The sequence below is a fragment of the Salvia miltiorrhiza genome, chromosome 8 (genome assembly GCF_028751815.1).
Source record: "Salvia miltiorrhiza cultivar Shanhuang (shh) chromosome 8, IMPLAD_Smil_shh, whole genome shotgun sequence".
NCBI classification, from domain to species: Eukaryota; Viridiplantae; Streptophyta; class Magnoliopsida; order Lamiales; family Lamiaceae; genus Salvia; species Salvia miltiorrhiza.
In genome coordinates, this window is record NC_080394.1 from 8,090,758 (window position 1) to 8,109,980 (window position 19,223).

The 19,223-nt window shown below is 33.4% G+C and overlaps 1 protein-coding gene across 1 annotated transcript; it reads right to left on the bottom strand.

Annotated features, from left to right (window-relative positions):
• Positions 1-14,930: 14,930 nt before the first annotated feature.
• On the bottom strand, positions 14,931-18,273 carry LOC131000642 (double-stranded RNA-binding protein 6-like). Its single transcript, XM_057926655.1, has 3 exons — positions 17,793-18,273; positions 15,868-16,087; positions 14,931-15,780 (listed from the first exon to the last, which is right to left on the bottom strand). The coding sequence occupies exons 1-3, from the start codon at positions 18,036-18,038 to the stop codon at positions 15,137-15,139; spliced, it is 1,110 nt and encodes a 369-aa protein (XP_057782638.1). The 5' UTR covers positions 18,039-18,273; the 3' UTR covers positions 14,931-15,136.
• Between the last annotated feature and the right edge of the window lie 950 nt (positions 18,274-19,223).

Below are 19,223 nucleotides of genomic sequence, written 5' to 3' on the forward strand. Positions count from 1 at the left end.
TTCAACTTAACTCTACTAATTTGACAACGAAACTCGACTGAATTAATCAATTATAGGTTCGAGCCATCATAAAAAAAATACAAAACTATTAATTATATTTCTTAAAAAATTAATTATTTTATTCTTCTTTTATCAATAAGATGAAAAATACAACAATTGAGTGTCATGTATGTGTTCGGGTAGCTTTCATATAATACGATAATATTTATTTATATTAGAGAATCCACAATGGGGTGACCCGATAAAGGGGGGACCACATTAGGTCAGGGAAGCTGCAGTGGGATGACATGATAGCTGACTTGATTTTTTTAGTTTAGATTTTTGTATTTTTCATTTAATTTTAATTGCACACATTTAAATAACACAATTTACTTAAAATTAAACTTCATTAATTTTAAAAATCCTAAAAATTACATTAAAAAAAAAACCTAAAGACATAATTTAAAATTACTTAATTAAAACCTAAAAACATAATTAAAAATTACATAATTAAAATCTATCTAGTCTCCACCGCCCCTTCGCCGTGTTAGGGTCTCTGCCACCCCTTGTTTGTGCCATTCTAGCTGCTCCGGAGTCATGTCGGAAGTCTTCATGAATAAGATCCAATCGTCGTGGGTCTCCCTCTTCAGCACGTTCTTCTTGGCGTACTTGCTGATCATTTTTTCCAGCTTGTCGTCTGATCTATCCAACCTCTCCGTTTATTGCGGTGGAGGCTCCGAGCTTTGCGACGCCTTCCCATTCCCCTTCGCCGCTCTCGCCGCCTTGTTTCCAACTGACCGGGAAGACGTGATCTCCTCGCTCGACGCCGAGGTGGTGAAGTCGCTCGTTTCCGACGTCTTCATCCGCTTGGAGGAATGGACGTCGCCCTCAAGGTACATGGACTTGAACCTCCGGTTGATTCGGAGAGTCCTCCATGCATTCTAGTAGTTGAAGGGGCCTGAAGTGGGGCTCCTACCTTGGAAGATGACTTGGGCCTTCTGTTGGAGCACTTCGCGCAAACCTCCACCCAAATATTCTCCCACAACTTCACCTCCGCAGCCACTCGGGTGAAGTGTCCCTTTATTTGGCGGGGTTTGAAGGCAACGCCGAAGAGGGAGTTCACCCGCTCTAGAATACAGCCCCAATAGGCCTCTCCCTTTTGATCGACACCCCTAACGGCATCGTTGGTCTCCTCTGCCCAAACACGGACAATAAGGTCCGTCTCCTCCAAGGTGTAGGTGTGCCGAGTGGTTCTTCCTTCCTCCGGCATAGGAGCCGGCGCCTTCTCTTTGAAGGCCATTGCCTTCCGCCGCCCTCATTTTTTGAGCTTTGACGTGAAATGGGCGGCTGACATCTCCTCCTCGCCGCTTGGACGAGGTTCCTTCTCCAAGTTGGTACCCGTCAAATCGAAATGATAATCGTCTTCGCCGGAGAGGTCGGGAACCCAATTTGAATCGTACCAATTGGGATTGTGTGGATCCATTTTTTTCTTGAGAGAATGTGTGAAGAAAAAGAAGAAGATAGAAGAAAGAAAAAGAAGATATGAGAATATGTGTGAAGAAGAAGAAGAAAAAGATAGAAGTATTTATAGAAGAGAGAAAGAAAAAAAATAAAAAAAGGAAAAGGAATAACGGTCAAATGACCGAATTAAAAAAAAATTAAATTTAATAGACAACAATCGAATTTTTTGAAAATTTTGTTTTTTTTTTTAAATTCACGCGTGTTGAGCACGCACGCATGCCAACAACCATAAGGCCAAGCCTGATAGAATAGGTCAGCCTCGAGTCCCCCAAACCTGCAGTGGGTGACCCGATTTTGGGGGTGACTCGAGTTCCCCCATCGGATTCCACTATAGATGCTCTTAGATCTATTATTAATAATTGATTTCATAATTATAATTTGTGCCGTGTAAATTTTTTTTTAATCATGTTATATCGTTATATCGTGAAAGGTCGGTTTCAGATGTTTTGTACCGTTCTCATATCGTAGTTGCATCTATTATATAATAGGATTAAGCCTTAACCTATGTGGCATATCTAAAATCTCACCATTTCAAAATTTACCATATATAATCTTCATCATTTATTAATTAATTAACTATTACATTCTATATAAAGATTCATTAATCATTAATAAATATAATTAATAATAAATGTGTGTGTATATATATATATATATTAACATTACATATATATAATCTAAATTAATAAATTTTATTATTTATTTTTTCTAGATAAAAATTAGATTTACATGTCTGATAAGAAAAAAATTATAATCTATATACGATAAATTATTTTAATTGAATGTTAGTGATTAGATGTATATTTGATATTAATTTTATATTTCTCAATAGCGTACATATTATATGTATATGTTGCAATATATTATATTGTATGAATATATATATATATATATATATAATATTTATATTCTTAATTTTCAATAAAATTAATTTTGAATTAAGTTTGAATTGAGACATGCACGTATATGTAAATTATAAACGGGTCCGGTCATTGATTTACATGTTTGCATAATAAGGCAGAAATTCTATAAACTGATGACTTTAAAACAAAATCTTATTTTATGTCTATCAAAATAATTAAAATTTTATTTTTATTTTTTATAAAATAAATCCATACATTTTATTTATATAGGGAAGAAAAATATATTTTTCATTTATGCAAACTTTATTTGTTTCTGTTCATCCATTACTACAACAACAACAACAACAACAACAACAACAACAACAACAACAATAATAATAATAATAATAATAATAATAATAATAATAATAATAATAATAATAATAATAATAATAATAATAATATCTATTCTATAATACGATTAGGCCTTAGCCTACGTGGCAGGCCTCAAATTCTTTCTTTTCAATCTCAATCTCCCACGTGGTATTTGAGAATCCAATCTATATATTCTCATTCTCACTTTTAAAACAAAAGTCACGCCTCCCTCTTCCTCACGCCTCCCTCTTCCTCGCCCCATCGCCGCCGTCTGTAATGCCTATAAATACCTATGATGATGAAATAAAGCACACGCTCTCTCTTTACCCCGACTGTAATGCCTATAAATACCTACGATGATGAAATAAAGCACACGCTCTCTCTTTTACTGCTTTAAGAACTCTTCTCTTTCCTTTATCTCTAGAGTTTGAACTAATAAAATTACATATATAAATAAAATATCTAAATTGTTAGAGTTATGTTTGTTAGATAGTTGACAATTGGAGTCATGGTTAAATATAATTTCATATTTGATGATGCTCTCTCAAACTCTAGATGAGATGATGCTCAAAACTCCAAACGAGATGATGCTCTTTCCAGTTTTAGACGAGATAATTCTTTTTCAAGTTTTAGACAAGATGATGCTCAGAAGTTAGAGATCTGATCTGTCAAGTTTGCGACGAGATGATACCCACAACTTGGTTGGTCTTAAAACTCCAAATGATACGATGTTCGATAAATCAGTTATGTCTTTTAAATATCAGGCGATATTATTTTCATAATTAGTTATGCTTTTAGAAGTTCAGAATTATATGATACTCACAATTCAATTATGATTTTCAAACTCCATATAAAATTATGGTCGAATAGCAAAATAAAAAAAAATTAAACAAAATTAATAAATCTTGTAACAACAAATGCAGCAAATCAATCCTCCATCATACCAATGTCAAATTTATATGTATGTATTTCTACTCTCTTTTTTTTTCTTACGCGTCAACTTTTTATAAAATTTCATATGAAAACTAATGGGTATTTTTATGATCTCAACAAAATTAATAATTTAATTGCTAAAAGTTGTCGAGATTAATATAATTTAAAATGTATGACTAATTTAATTTAATGTAATTAATTATATAAATAATTTACATAAAAATTACTATTTTATATAATTATCATAAGAATAACATAAAATATATAAATTACACGAAAATATGTACCCGTCGAATTTCGACGGGTAATACACTAGTTGTGTTAATATGGACAAAATCATGTCATCTTTGTGCTCTAATCACGTCTACACTTGTATGAATACAATGGTACAAACTTTTAATGGATCATGTGATATTTATATTTGATCTTATTATGTTGGATAGTCGTTGTATATGACACATGAATTGTTAGTTTAGACAATTCAGTGCTTTGGGTTAAGGAGACCTAATTTAAGAGGTAAAGTTGAGGCATTAAATTTTTTTTTTAAATAAATTATTAATTCAAATCCTATCAATAACGCGTGAATATTAATAAAATAAGAGTCAAACCAACAAAATTTTCCTAGCATATGAACGAGTTACAAGAACTAAAATAAGTATAATATGGAATAAGTTGGTAAAAATATCCACTTCAAAAAAAGTTAGTACACAAATATATTAAGGGTTAATACCGTAAAAAACCATGAACTTTGGGCCGATTTCCAAACTTTCCATGAACTATTTTTTTTATCCAATTTTCCATGAACTTAAGGACTTGAACAATTTTTCCATGATTTCTAAAATTCCCAAATTCAAAGCTGACATGGCACATTTTAAGTTACTGGAAAAATGACGTGGAATTGCCGGACGATTAATAAAACGACGCCGTTTAGGTGTGATAAAACGACGTCGTTTTTCATGTGTGTTGTCTCTCTCGCTCTTCTCTCTCTCTCCACTTTCTCTCTCCTGGAATTGACGCCGCCGCCGCCGCCGCGAATCGGAGCTGCTGCTGCTTGAAGATGAGACGCAGCTATTGCCGCTGCCTACCGCGAATCGGAGCAAGGGATGGGCCAGAGTTCATCTATTAATTGCTTTGATTTCCTCCGTCTCCTCCGCGACTAAATCGTCTGCTTAAATTGGGGGCAGGGACGCTGCGAATCTTGTGTGGTGGTGGGGAAAGGCAGCGTAGGGGTGGTGGATCTGGTGCCTTCGCACCCCTTTTCCTTCTCGCCGGCCCCTTCACGCCCTCGTCTCTCACCACCGGCGAGGAATTCTATGGAACCAGCAGACGTTTGGTGCCGGAGGCGGTGGTGAAGGAGGCGGCGGATCTGCAGGGTTGGTGTGGTGGTGGATCTGGTGTGGTGGTGGTAAAGGTCGCGAATCGGAGCAGAGCGGAGAGGGCGGCGACTGGCGTGGCGGCGGGAGGGGCGCCGTATCTGGTGCGGCGGCAGGTGGGCGGCGACTGAAATTAGGGTTTGGCCGGTGGGGAAAATGGAGGAAGGAAAGAGGGAGAAGAAAAGGCGCCGGCCTCGCGGCGCTGGAGGCGGCGAAAACCGGCGAAGTCCGTCGGAGGAGAGCGAGAGAGAGATAAGAGAGAAGAGAGGGAACGTAGGGAGAGAGAGAAGGGTGAGGAAGAAGAAGAATTAGCTTTTTTTGTTTTTTTTTTATATATTATTTTCCATGTGGCAATTTTTGGTCCACATAAGCGCCATATCAGCTCGTATTGCCAAATCATTGCCATGTCAGCCCGGAGTTTCACCGGAGGAAAAATTCGTGAAAAAATTGTTCAGGCGTTTAAGTTCATGGAAAATTGGATAAAAAAAATAGTTCATGGAAAGTTTTGAAATCGGCCCAAAGTTCATGGTTTTTTACGGTATTAACCCATATATTAATAATTCACAAAATATTTTTTTTGGGGGAGGGGGGGACCAGTATATTTGAAAATAGGAAATGCAAGTCTGGATGCGGTTCCTTAATTCCAGACCAACATTTTATTACATTACAAAAAGATAAAAGCTAAGTGCGCATGATAGTGCAGTGGACCTTAATTTAATCAAATCACCTGTCCTAACTATTTTCGGCGCACATTAGTTCTCGGTCGGTGCCGCATCGGGATTCGATAACGTACGCCACCTATGTATTTCACTTTATATATTTATATTACTATATTATATGCGTACAAACATATCCTACATATTTTAGTGACGATAAAAAAAGAGAGATATAGATATATACTATAGTATGTGGTGATTGAAATAAATAATTTGATAGCGTAGCGTTTTCATATGCCTTTTGGCATGCGCAAAAAGGGCCATCACGTGCTTGCCACGAAAATCGCTCTGCAAAAAATGAATTTCAGCGGGACTGGATCTTTTAGGGTCTGTTTGGGGAACCTTATTTCTGGAATTTCATTTATCAGCTTCAGTTTTCTTTGGCGCCAACGAATTCCACATAAATTTTGTTTCTGATTTAGGGCTAATCAATGGACAATAGCTGAAGCAAATTGTGAAAATTAAGCCAATGAGCAAGTAACAAAGAACAACACATGTACGCTTAGAAAAAATAAAATTAATTAACAACACATCACTTCAAATTGTGAAGAATACGTGTTAGGGGAGTTATTTGAGTTATTATTAAATATTTTTAATTATTATGCAAGACATTAGGACATATTGATATTTGCTTGACCTTAGTAGTTCACATCAAAAGAGATCTATTTATTGTTGTTACATAGTATAAAGTTATATACAATAATTTTAGAATAACGAAAAAATATACATGGAAGAAAAATGTTGTGATAGTCATTTTTATTTATTTTTTTGATGGTGCAATATTAAAAAAATATACTTATGGAGAAATTGATTTTTTTTTTCTTCTGAAAGTTAGGAACGTTGAATATGTCAATAGTTTTTTTTATGAACATAGCAATAGTTTTATTGAACGTTTGGGGATCGAATCTTGAAGTGCGAAATTTTAAGCAAATACATATTTTCAACAAATACGTCCGTTCATAAAAAATTACTGACATGTTCATCACAATTATAGATATATTCATCAAAATCTGGACATGAGATTTATTCTTAATTCTGAACCGATTGATTGATCATGATCAATGGATGAGATTGTTTCTCACTTCTTTAAATATTTATCTTTCTCAATAGAACTTTTCCCTATATATATATATATATATATATATAATGGGGTGGGCTATCATGAAAACAATTTTAAGTGTATAAAATAGGAACAAATCCTATCCATTAGATCATAGTGAATTAATGGCTCATATCAAATTATATGGAGATTCGAAATTCGTAACTGTTTCCCTTGCAATTCATACATTTTTCTTATTACGAATTGAAAGTACTTTTGTTACGAATTATATTTTATGCACGAATTTGAAGTTCTTTTGTCATGAATTATGTTCCGATTAGGTAAATTTCAAGCCACAAGATCAACCAAGACTAATGGACATGATTTGTTCCTATTTTATACACTTAAAAATGTTTTTATTTTAGCTCATCCCTAAAATGATTATAAATTGGATCTCCTCGATGTGAAATCTTAGTTACGTCATTAACTATAATAGCCGTTAGTGTCTTTGATAACCTTATAATACTATCATCAATTATTTTATAATAACATTCATGAGATACAACTTATATAAATTAAATATCTACACATTATTATATATTTTTGAATATTTCACAAACAATCAAACACAATTTGCATGATTATCTCGCACATGGATGGACCTACTACGAGGGGGGCTTAATCTCCCAATAAGTAATTCTTCATCTTATAAAATTGTCAAATTATCATATTTTTCACAAATTGATGTTCTAAAACTTTTATCATCAAATTATATTATAGAAAAAATTAGTACTTTCTCAAAATTAAAAAGTTCAGCCTCCACCACTGATTTTTGTGTGTATACCATACCCCCTACTATCACATACTCGGCCATCAACTTGGAATGCAAATCATAATTCCTTTTTTATATGTTAGCATACAATCGTCATAATTAATTTAGATTTTTCAAGACATATTTGTTGATTAATTAAATACTACTACTACTGAATGTGGGCAAGTGCGATCGTAGTTCCAGCCCACGAGCTCCCCAAACACGGTCTTAAACAGGAAATTCAGTCAGAAATTATATGTATATTTTTAAACACAGCTTCTGCTTTTTTAAAGCAGCAGAATAGTATAATAAGTCACGATTGTTTATCTTTTGTTTGGCAATGGCATTGCATCCTAAGCAATGAAATAAAATAAATAAATAAAAAACACAAAAATGCAGAAAATAAAGTTGGAGATAATAATCTAAAAGCACTACTTTTAAGCGCATCGGGTTAAATTGCATCTTTGAGGTGCAATCATTGATTAATTTTTTATTAACTAAATCTCTGCAGATTATATTAATCCACACCACCATTATTTAATTTAAGAGTGTGATTATACTGAACCGCTTGTTGGACCGGCCAATTTACTATTGGGTTTGACCTCTGTCAACCACTGCTCCAATATATGACATCATATGACGTCATAACTTATGTTTGTACAGATTAGGGCATACGACAAACTATTAGTAATTATCACTATTAGATAACTTTTTCCCATTTTCATCAATTTATACAATTCATAATTTTTAAAATATGGCCTGCTTCATTTGGTGGAGGGATATGGAATTTGAATATCTATTTATTTTGACGAATTTGGAGTTGCGAGTCTTTTTCTGTCCACAATAAGAAATTCTCTAAGCTGCATTTTATGATCTGATTTCTAATAGTTTCACATTAATTTCTCAAGTATCTAATTCAAATTGTTTCATCCGAATGCAATAAGAAAATTTAAATGTTAAATTAGAATTCCCAAGAAAAATTAAATACCAAAACACAAGTCAACATCTGAAAAGTATTTGCACTATAAAAGTTACTAATCTCATAAACATGAAAGATTCTTGTTGGCATGAGATGAAAGAAATTTCATCGGCATGATAATTCTTTAACAACTTTTGGGTTTCACCTTTTTCACCCTCCAACCTTTTTAAAGAATTTAATAGTTAATTAGGAATATTATGCACTATTAGTGGGTAAAAGCAACATGCTATCATTGAAATTGAAAAATGTTCCTTTTGATAGAGGATTCCATATTATGAAAATTTTGGATTTAACTCAAATGTCAAAAGGAAAGATATTATCCAATCTCCCCAATATTGTCTCCCACTCTCTCTCCCTAAGACTCTCTCTCCCTAAGGGGAGAAAAGGAAGCCAATAGTCCTACGTGGAAATTTCACGTATTAGTATTCCCTTCGTCCCATGAAACATGATCTAGTTCTTTTTGGTACGAGAATTAAGAAATTGAGTATTTTGTATGTTAAGTGTGGTAGATGAAAAAGTGAAAATGTGAATAAAGGGTAAATTTTTTGCCACTTTTAGAAATAGGTCAAGTTTCGTGGGACAAATCAAAAAGTAAATATATTGTGTCATGCTTTATGGGACGGAGGGAGTAATATATTAACTGTAGTTGTTTTCGTTATTGGAGTTACTCAGTTACTCCATTTAGTAGATACGTACAAAATATGAAAGTGGATTATATATATATAAGCTTTTTTTAGTTTATGAACTTGGATCTGAATTATTGAATCTACATACGATATAAGGTTATTATAGAACAAACAGAATTCCTAATTTACATGCGTACACACGCGGCTGAGTATGTGTCGTATATTGCACCCAATACGATTTTATAATTACAATGGAATTTCCCATGTCTTTTTTTTTTATTTCTTTCTCTACATGGTCTTGGATCCTGTATTTCAATAGTTTTTTTTTGAATAAATTAACAATTACTCCCTCCGTCCCACTTCAATTGGCACTTTTGAAGTGGGCACGGAGATTAAGAATAAAGGATAAAGAGTGTAAAGTAGGTAGGGTCCATTTCTTTTATGTGTGTAGAAAAAGTGAAAGTGTCAATTGTAGTGGGACAAAGAAAAAAGGCAAATGTGCCAATTGAAGTGGGACGGAGGGAGTAATAATTAATAATTAAATAAATACGCATTAAATTATAGTGAGAATGCTATTTTCTGTGAGAAATGAGAATAATGCATAAGTCAGTATATATATAGTGTTGCATAAGCTGTTTGTAATGGATAAATAACGGTATTCAATTAATTGATAAAAATTTTGCTCCCACCATAATTTGTACCCAGGTAAATTTTCGTCTCCCTTATATAAATATCAGCCATAGGACTTGAAAATCTAACATTACAAATTCATTGTCATTTCTCCTCATATCTGTCCTTGTCATTTGATCTTATCCTTAAACAAATAAATTTAAATATCGCACCATGATGGATTCGAACCCAATACTTTCCACTTTATTGTTAGACCACCAGACAATATATTTCTATATTTTGTATCGTATAGAAATAATTCTTTTAATAATATTTTTTACAAATATAATAATACTATAATGTACTATAATTAACATTCAACACTATAAATTAATGCTTAATAAGTTATATACTCTAGTTATGAAATAATTAGCCTCATAATCAGTTACTAAATTAAAAGTTGAAATTACGTGCTAATAATTAAATGTACACTCTAATTGGATAATTATAAAATTAAACTAAAACACAAGAAATTGAAATTGAAGAAAAATGGAGAGGAAAATGATTACATGGTCAAGTTAAATGAGACTAAAGAGAAATAATAGGTAAGACACATGTGTACAATACCGAAGACCCTGGACAGATGATTCCAAGTGAGTCATATTGCCATTATTTATGTCGCAAGAAACTCAAAATTTTACATGTTTAAGTTTAGTTTATCTTACGTCTCAACAAAAAATAGTTAAGTTCAACTTACTATATATATTTGTGTTCACTGTTAACTGTTCACATACACAGTTAAAAGGGATAATTAAGGGAAATGCTTGACATGAAAAATCTATGTTATGTTTGAATATGTTATCTTAGTTGCTATTTAAGTCAATTTACTAATTTAATAAAAGTTCCATGATATGAGAAATGATATATTTTTTTCAATCATCATATGAATTTCAATTAATAGTAATTTGACTCAAAATATTGTGAAAAAACAAGCAGAAAAGAACACCCCCCAAAAGACCAAAAGTTAAGAAACAAAGATTGAAAAAAGAAAAACACACAAAGATTGAGCAGTATGGATGAGCATGACACAGACAACATTAGGTACAATCTAATATAGTACAATCAGTGGTCCATTATGAGCTTTCTTACATATAAACCAACTCAAATTTCTTCCCATTTTTCTCAATTCCCTTTTGTTCTTTTGGGATCATGCAATTTAACATTCCTCCACTTTGTCCCCCCTAACCCTATTCACTCCCTACTTTTCTTTTCTTCTTCTTTTTCATTTTCAACGCATATATTTTTCCAATCAAATTGTTCTTTCACCACATTTATTTTGAAACTAAATTCTCTAATTTCTAACTCTCGAGAAAAAAAAAATAATTTTATTTCGAAAAGTAAATTTGTTTCCTTCTGTTTTTACTACCTTGTTCTTTTTCTAGTATTTTCAACGTACTTGATATAGTAGTTGTTTGGATCGAGTTATTTCAAATTGGTGTTGATCTCATATGATATTCGATTATTTCAAATTGGAGTTATTTCTAAATCTCTCAATGAAAATTCGAATTAAAGCTCTCCCGAAAACAATTTGAGCACTCTTTTTATTTATTTATTTATTTGTGTTGGATGTGTGTGTTCCTATAATGGGTGGAGGGTTCCATCTCTGTGTCTGTGTGTTGCTTTTTTGAGTGAAGGAAGGATAGCCTAGGGGAAGGGAATAAATCTGGCAGTTACTTCTTAAATCCCAAGTGAGGCGGCCCTACTCTAGTTGTGGGCCCGATATGTCTGTATGGACTTGGGCCCACCTGAAATATTTGTTTGCGTAAATCAATAGAATAGTGACGTGGACATGCTTTGATGGGTTGGTGGTAGTGGAGTGTGAGGCCCACCACCTTTCAGCCCATTTACACATAGTAATTCAACAACTCTCTCTCTCTCTCTAACTTTGCTTGTCCAGCAGACTTGCTATTGTAGAGCATGGCAAACAAACCCACCACAGAATCCCCATTTGCATGCCCTATTCTTTTCACCATAAAAGTTTATACCCACAAATGGCATGCCACTCCGCTACTATTGTCTCTTGCTATTGCTGCTGCTCAACTAAACAATTTTTTTCTTAATTCCAAATGGAAAATGACAAAATGTGTTTTTCGTCATTTTATAATTTTAGCCGAGTGAAAAAGGGAAAGCCAATTCAATAGTTCCGAGTTTACGAAGAGGCCCAACTAGCTTAACAGTATACCCCCAGAATAGATCAAATATGCATACACCCTTTATCATACTCATAATTGCCTTTTCTAAAACTAAATCTCAGATTTTCTTTTTTTTTCTTTTTAAGGCGACCATGTCACACTTATTAGGACAATAATATATGTGATTGTTAATTATGTCAATTGAGAAAAATTCAAGATAGCCAAAATAATTATTTTTCGTCGGATAAAATCGAAACACTGCTAAATTACAGTGTCAATCATTTATAAGCTGACAAAATCTTCCTTAAAATTGAACAAAGGAAACATGATGCAATAAAACATTCATTGACTATGTGAATATTTGAGACTTTATTATTGGACTATAATTCTCAAGAGCTGGATATGAACCTCAGTTGTAAATTGAATGAAGATAGTGACTTGTGGAGTTGATTTATTTGGAAATTTAAGCACAAGAAAAATATATTCAAAGCTCATCATGATATACAAGAGCATTATGTTTCATGTTTTCCTTGCTACGTGGACATGCTATAGTAAAAACACAAAATCTTAGGTACACTTGGGTGTACCGTACAATCAGGTTGACTCGTATCCATAATAGTATTATTTATATGGGTTGGGTCAGTATATGGATTCAAATAAAGATATGGGTCAAAATTTAAGTAAAAAAGCCGCATTCAACCGGATATTTTTAGATTTTTATTTTGTAATCTGTAAATTTTATGTTAATAGGTATTGAATCTTACTATATCTTAAACAAACTTGATAGTATATATTTATAATACGAAAGAAAATACCAATTAGATTTTTATTTATACTGTTTTCGGTATACGCTTTAGTTCTTTACATAACATTTTGCAGTAGAACCTATTTATTTTACGTAATATTTTTCCACTATATAGATTTATATTCCCCGTCCCTTATATGAGAATGATACATATTTTAATAAATTGATTGAGTGTGTATGAGTTAAATAAGAGTTTTATTTTTAGTGTGAGTAAATTGTGTGGGGTATACTTACTAAAAAAAAAAAATATAACGTTTCGATTGAATAAGCCACTTCTTAAAATGGAAGTCAATACATAACAAATATGCTTACATAACTCATTATTTACACCAAATGTTATTGTAGCTCACACATAATTATATTTTTCTTATTTCTTTTATATCCTCAACAAAAGTTACTTCATTTCTTCTATTTTATTATAAACTAGCACACGCCCACTCGTGCGATGCACGATCAATATCGAAATTGAACGATATTTTAAATAAATAAATATGCATATTAAATATATAGTATAATTTAAATATAAATATAAATCTAAATAAAAAATTTAAATTATCCACGATATAATTTCAATAAAAAATACGAATTTGAAAATATATAAATTTTCAATTTTGTATTTTCAATTACCAATTAAATGATTTTTATTGATAATTAAAAGAAATTATAAAAGAGAAAGGAGAGATAAAAGATGAGAGAGAAAAAAAATAATTTTGTAACTTTAATTGATAATAACTTATTCGTTTTAAATTTATTTTTTATAATTTTTATATCAAATTAAAGATCTTTTCGTTATCTTTAATTTAACATCCATGTTGAATATCTTTTTATTAATCAAAGTTGACGATTTTTATAAAAGAATCAAAATAAAAAAAAGAAAAATGAGGAGAGATAAATTTTGGTGGAAAAAAGTAGCCGTTATACTGCTCTTTTATATAATATATAGATTATTCATTTCTTAAACATCTGTGTCCAAGACTTGTGGCCTATTGAATTGAAATGGAGAGAGTATATTCTAAAAAAACACAAACGTATAATATATAGACGCAACAAACTATTAAAAACATTATCATTAAGAAATACTTTATTCATTCAACAATTTGGCAAATAACAGATGGGCCAGAAATTAAGTTCTCGGTTAGTAGTTTTTCTTTCTTTCAAAAAATAATACTCCCTCCATCTCACTCCAATAGGCTCATTTTCTTTTTTGAGTATAACAGTTGTACTTAATTGGTGTGTACCACACCACTTTACTACCACTTTCCTACTAAAAAGTAAGTTTTCTTAATCTCCGTGCCCAAAAGAAGTGAGTTTATTGGAGTGAGACGGAGGGAATAGTAATTATATTTTAGTATAAAATTTATTAAATGAATTTTCATGTAAATTACTTTGCAATTTTAAAAGTTTATAAATAATTAGTGCACGTCCTACAATTGACTGTTCCTCAAAAAAAAAAAAAAACAAGAAAAAAAGAAGAGAAAAATTGAGAGGAGTTTCGCCTTTTGCTTTGGAGGTTGGGTTTTAGATCCAACAGGCCATAATGAGAAATATGGCCTTCTGAAACTTTCTGAAAACCAGACCCATTGCCACTATAGCAAATACAATATCTATGATATCACTTATAAACTTATAATAGTAATATCTAAAATCACTTGGATTGGATCTTTGAAATTGTGCAAACCAATAAAGGATCTCATGTCAAGATTTGTCAGGTGATACCTAAATTTAGATACAAAATACTAATAACATCATATATACCATCAAATGAATTTGAACATTATTTTGAATGACAATGCACGGGAAGACATTTCAAAGTTTATAGTGATATTTTTTTCCGAAAAGGTGTCTTGACATGTTTTGAACATGATTGACAAGTGAAGTATAAGCGAAAGAATGTTGTATGGTCTGGGTTAAACTATTTACACTACTTTGTTGTTTAGTTACTTATGATTTAATCAATATATATACTTCACAATTCACATGTATGCAGATTAGGTACTATTATGAGGTAGCAGGTTTGTTTACAGTGCAGAGCAGGATAACGGAGATTCAAATTCACATTTACACCATATAAAACAGCAACATTCCCACCAGAAAAAAGAGGATAGTTCTTGCTATTAATCATGTGATGATATATAATATATATATATATATATATAATATATGCTACAAAAACCAGGCTTTCTAATATATAGTTCTTAAACTTGAACAAGCTAAATGTGGAGCTGCCCACCGCTGCCAGCAACAACAGTACAGAATATCTTGAATACAGAGATCAGAAAAGAAAATTACCACTTACACCATGAAGACGCGGAACAGAATATCTTTGCGCGCCATTATCATATCTCGAGCTGCTCCAGACACCTGACGGCTGTGGACTCATCTACATCGCAGGTTCCAATTACCTCGGCCTCAGCTGCAGGCGCCGTCTGTAATGGCGATGAACAGGTTGTAGCGGCCTGCCTGATGCATACTGGTGGAGCAAGTCGTGCAGGCCGAGGTTGCATGGCTTGAGGGGGTGGTGGTGATGAGAAAACAGGCACTGCAGTTCGTATTGTTACAGGTGGAGCAATGCCTTGGTATGGCGATCTACATGATCTGAACGGAACGTAAGGAGCTGCCTCGACAGCAGGAAACCTCTGAAAAACGTGTGGCGCTGTCCTAATTTCTGGTGATGGCTGCAGTTGTGGTAAGGTGGTGCTATGGCTGCTGTTTACCGGAGATGGTGGTCTAGTTTGTGAAGCACTTCTCTGGCAGAAGAAGGGGAGGATTTTGGATGTTGGCACGGTGGGACGCTGTGGTCTCGAGGGACGAGGGGTTGGAGCCAAGAATTTCTTTTGGAATGGTATGGAGGCATTGTGTAGGTTGGGCATCATCAACTTCTCCTTCAAACGGTAGTTCTGTAATGCCCTTGCTATCCGTATCTGTTCCTGCTCGTCGCTGCATTCGTGCTCAGACGGAGAGCTCGCTTCTTGCTGTGCCACTGATGAAGGAAAAACATAAGCTCACATAGCAACATAAAAGAATATATATATATATAGATGCAGTGAGAAAGGAAAGCAGCACTCACATAGTTTGAGCGACAGCCAAGCTGCCAGTGCAGCATTCTTTTCAGCTTGCTTCTTGCTCTTTGCAGGCTCTCCGGTGAATATGATTCCGGCCAGCTCCACAGTTCCAGTGAACACGGGCAGGTGCCCTAAACCGGACCTGAAAGTTGTGTACTGTGGCAATGGAGATCCCACTCTCTGTGCAATCTCCTGCAGCAGGTTCTTATAAACCCCCGTCTCATCCTGAACACGAATTTACACGACAATCATCAACACAACCATCACTGAAACTGCAAATGACCGCAATGTAGATAACATCCGGTAATCTTTGGCTAAGACTTTCACCTTAAGATGGCTGTAATATTAAGATAATTTGCACACACACACACACACTGTCCATCCAAAATTTCTTTTGTTTTGATCACAAATAAGTCTTAAATAACCATCATCCATGCCAAGAACCATAATCCTCTCTATTTGACAACTTAATATGATACAATGAGGGGAAGTAAATAAATCTCTTGTCCAGCTAAGTATATAAACATAATTAGAGGGCAAATCACGGTATTGAATGTTCGGTTTCGTGCTTATAGAATTTATGCATAAAAGTAGAACTAATTAGAGCAAATACCACATATTAGCACAACGTTTCACTATTTTTGTGATAATGTCACAAACCAAAAAAAGAAGTTCTTGAGGTAAAGAAGAAAGATGATTTCTTCAGCTTCCAACTATAGTGTTGTTACTATTTAATACTATATTGATGAAGATGGATGAAATATAATAAAGATTTGGGTTAGAGAGTAAGTCATAGTCAGCCCATGGAGGTGGACAGGCACATGCATGATGCAGAGCGCTCTAGTTAACCACATTAAATTGAGGGAGACAACACCATAAATTGTACCCTTTGCAAACGCATTTATTTCTTCCATGTGCTATGATAACATGTAGTATTTTATTTTTTATTTCTAAAATATATTAATATGTAGTTATGTTCTGATTGCCGACCCCTCAACAGTTGATTTAATATCTAACCACGCATGAATTAAATGAAATATGCAAATGAGAGTGTGTTTGATTCATCATGTAGCATTACTATACATAATGGTATACTGATGAAATTAAAATGTAGGATGAATTTTATATGATAGTCAGTAGTCAACAATGTCAATCAATCATGGCCTAAACAAATAGAAAACTTGCATACTAAAGAATTGAACTCCCCCACAAGAGCCTAACACCCTACTGGTCCTAAATATAAAATTCAACCCTATGTTATTAAAATAAAATATATTAGGTGCACAGAATAAATTTAGTAATGACTATCAGTCATAAACCACCTTTTGAAATGATTTATAAATACTATAGAAGACAATAATAATAACTTGAAAATGAATCATACACGATGGTCCAACCCACATTTATTTCTGCATGATATTATCGCTGAATTTCAAACCAAGCAGGCTGCAAATATACACATTGTATGCTTACCAAATATTAATAGTATATGATATAAATGCAAGATTCAATAACACGATAATATAAGTTAAAAATGAAGAATTTGATGTTGAATGACGAAACTGCCCTCTAATTAATACTCCTAGTAGAAGTGATTCCAAAGACAGCTGTGGCCTGTGACTGTGAGTGAAAGGAAGGGAAGAGCAAACTGATGGGTTTGGTTTCCACACAATTCGTTTTACCCATAATACCCCTGGCGGTCTTTCTACTTTTCCCACCGCGCTTCATTCATCTTAACTTCTCAAGTCTGAACTCTAGACTTTAATTAAATACAAAAAGAAATAATAACCACCGCCACAGGGGCAATCCGGTCATTTCACCAGTCCCACCAATTTGACCGGCGATTAGACTCACCGGAGAAACGCACACACACGAAATAGCAGATGAATGACTACACAATCATTATATCCGGAAATGAGAGAGAGATTACGAGGATGCGGGCGGCGAGGGAATGGGAGGGGCCGCGGGAGGAGAGGGAGGCGAGGGCGGCCTCGGCAGCGGAGTGCTCGGCCTGGCGGAGGGTGGAGCAGTAGTTGGGGCTCTCGAAGTTGTCGCCGTTGAAGTTGACGATAGCCTTGAAGCGCGGCGCGTGGTCGGGACCCTCTCTGATGCAGGTGTAGGAGGGCAGATTGAAGCAGCTCCTCTGCGCTAGCTCCTGGAGCTGGTTCTTATACATCTCTCGAAGAATAGAGAATTGGATTTGATGGAATTAGGAGGGGAGATGGGTGGTTTTTTCAGAGAGAAATGCAGCTGAGATCATATTTGCAGAATGGTTCGTTGGTTATGACACTCCACATTTCCCCTTTCTTCTTTTCTATTATCTCCTTTTCTTATATACTGTATCTATTTTCTACACCCAATTTTTCCTATTTATTCATTATTATTCGTACCTTCAAATATACTAGTATTATTTAATTAATTTTGTGTGTCTGTCTATTTATTTACTAATTTACTTATTCAAAAATTTAATTGGACGCCATCTTTACCTTTCATCGTTACATTAAGAAGTAATGTGGTATTGAGCTACAAAGTCTAGTTATTTATGAGTAATTCTGTAAGTCCTAAATAATTCTGGAATAAATTGTCTCAATGCAAATATATTTATTTTATATAGAGTCTCTACTTAAAAGAAAAATAAAATAAGAAATAAGGTAAAAGTAGTTTTTTTTTTATGGTAAAGTACATGCTTCTAAAAGGGAGGAAATTTAATATGCCCATATAGCTATATCAAAAATTAAAAATACTCACTATTATAAAAATTTGATTCATAAAAATACCTTTTTAATAATATTAAACAAACGTCCTCAAATGGAACATCAAAGCGGTGCAAACTTTTATCTGTAAATAATGAGGTCTAGAGTTCAAATCTTAACGCTCTCATTCTCTCAATTTTTCTTAAAAAAATACTTCATTTTATTCCAATAAAAGTACTTTTTTCGTTTGAACGAGCCTAGCAAATACCAACCAATAAGTGTGTCTTTAATCTTTATGTTTATTAGAGATGAAAATATTGTAAATATTGAAAAAATATTTTTACACTATTACCTAAAGATAATATTATCCAATATTGAAGAAGTGAAAAGGAGTTGCTCGAAAAAATATTTTATTTTGTCGAAAGAAAATTTTATATACTATAAATATATGAAAATGACAAGAAAATAATAAAAATATACTGTGTTTGCTTATTTTTCATCAAAGTAAATGGACCGTCAGGAATTTTAACTTTTTTTCTTATACTTCTTTAGCTATATGTTAGAAAAGTGATGCTCGTAAATTTCTGTTCATTTGAAAATTAATTAAATTATGCTAAGCTTGCGAATGAATTTCCAATTAATTATTGTGAGTTTCCATGTAATTTTTT

Excerpts from the sequence above, each read along its gene's own strand:
- LOC131000642 (XM_057926655.1), bottom strand. The coding sequence starts at position 18,038 with ATGTATAAGAACCAGCTCCAGGAGCTAGCGCAGAGGAGCTGCTTCAAT. Across the intron at positions 16,088-17,792 it reads CCCTCGCCGCCCGCATCCTC|GATGAGACGGGGGTTTATAA; the intron begins GTAATCTCTCTC and ends ATTCGTGTTCAG. Across the intron at positions 15,781-15,867 it reads TTGGCTGTCGCTCAAACTAT|TGGCACAGCAAGAAGCGAGC; the intron begins GTGAGTGCTGCT and ends TTCCTTCATCAG.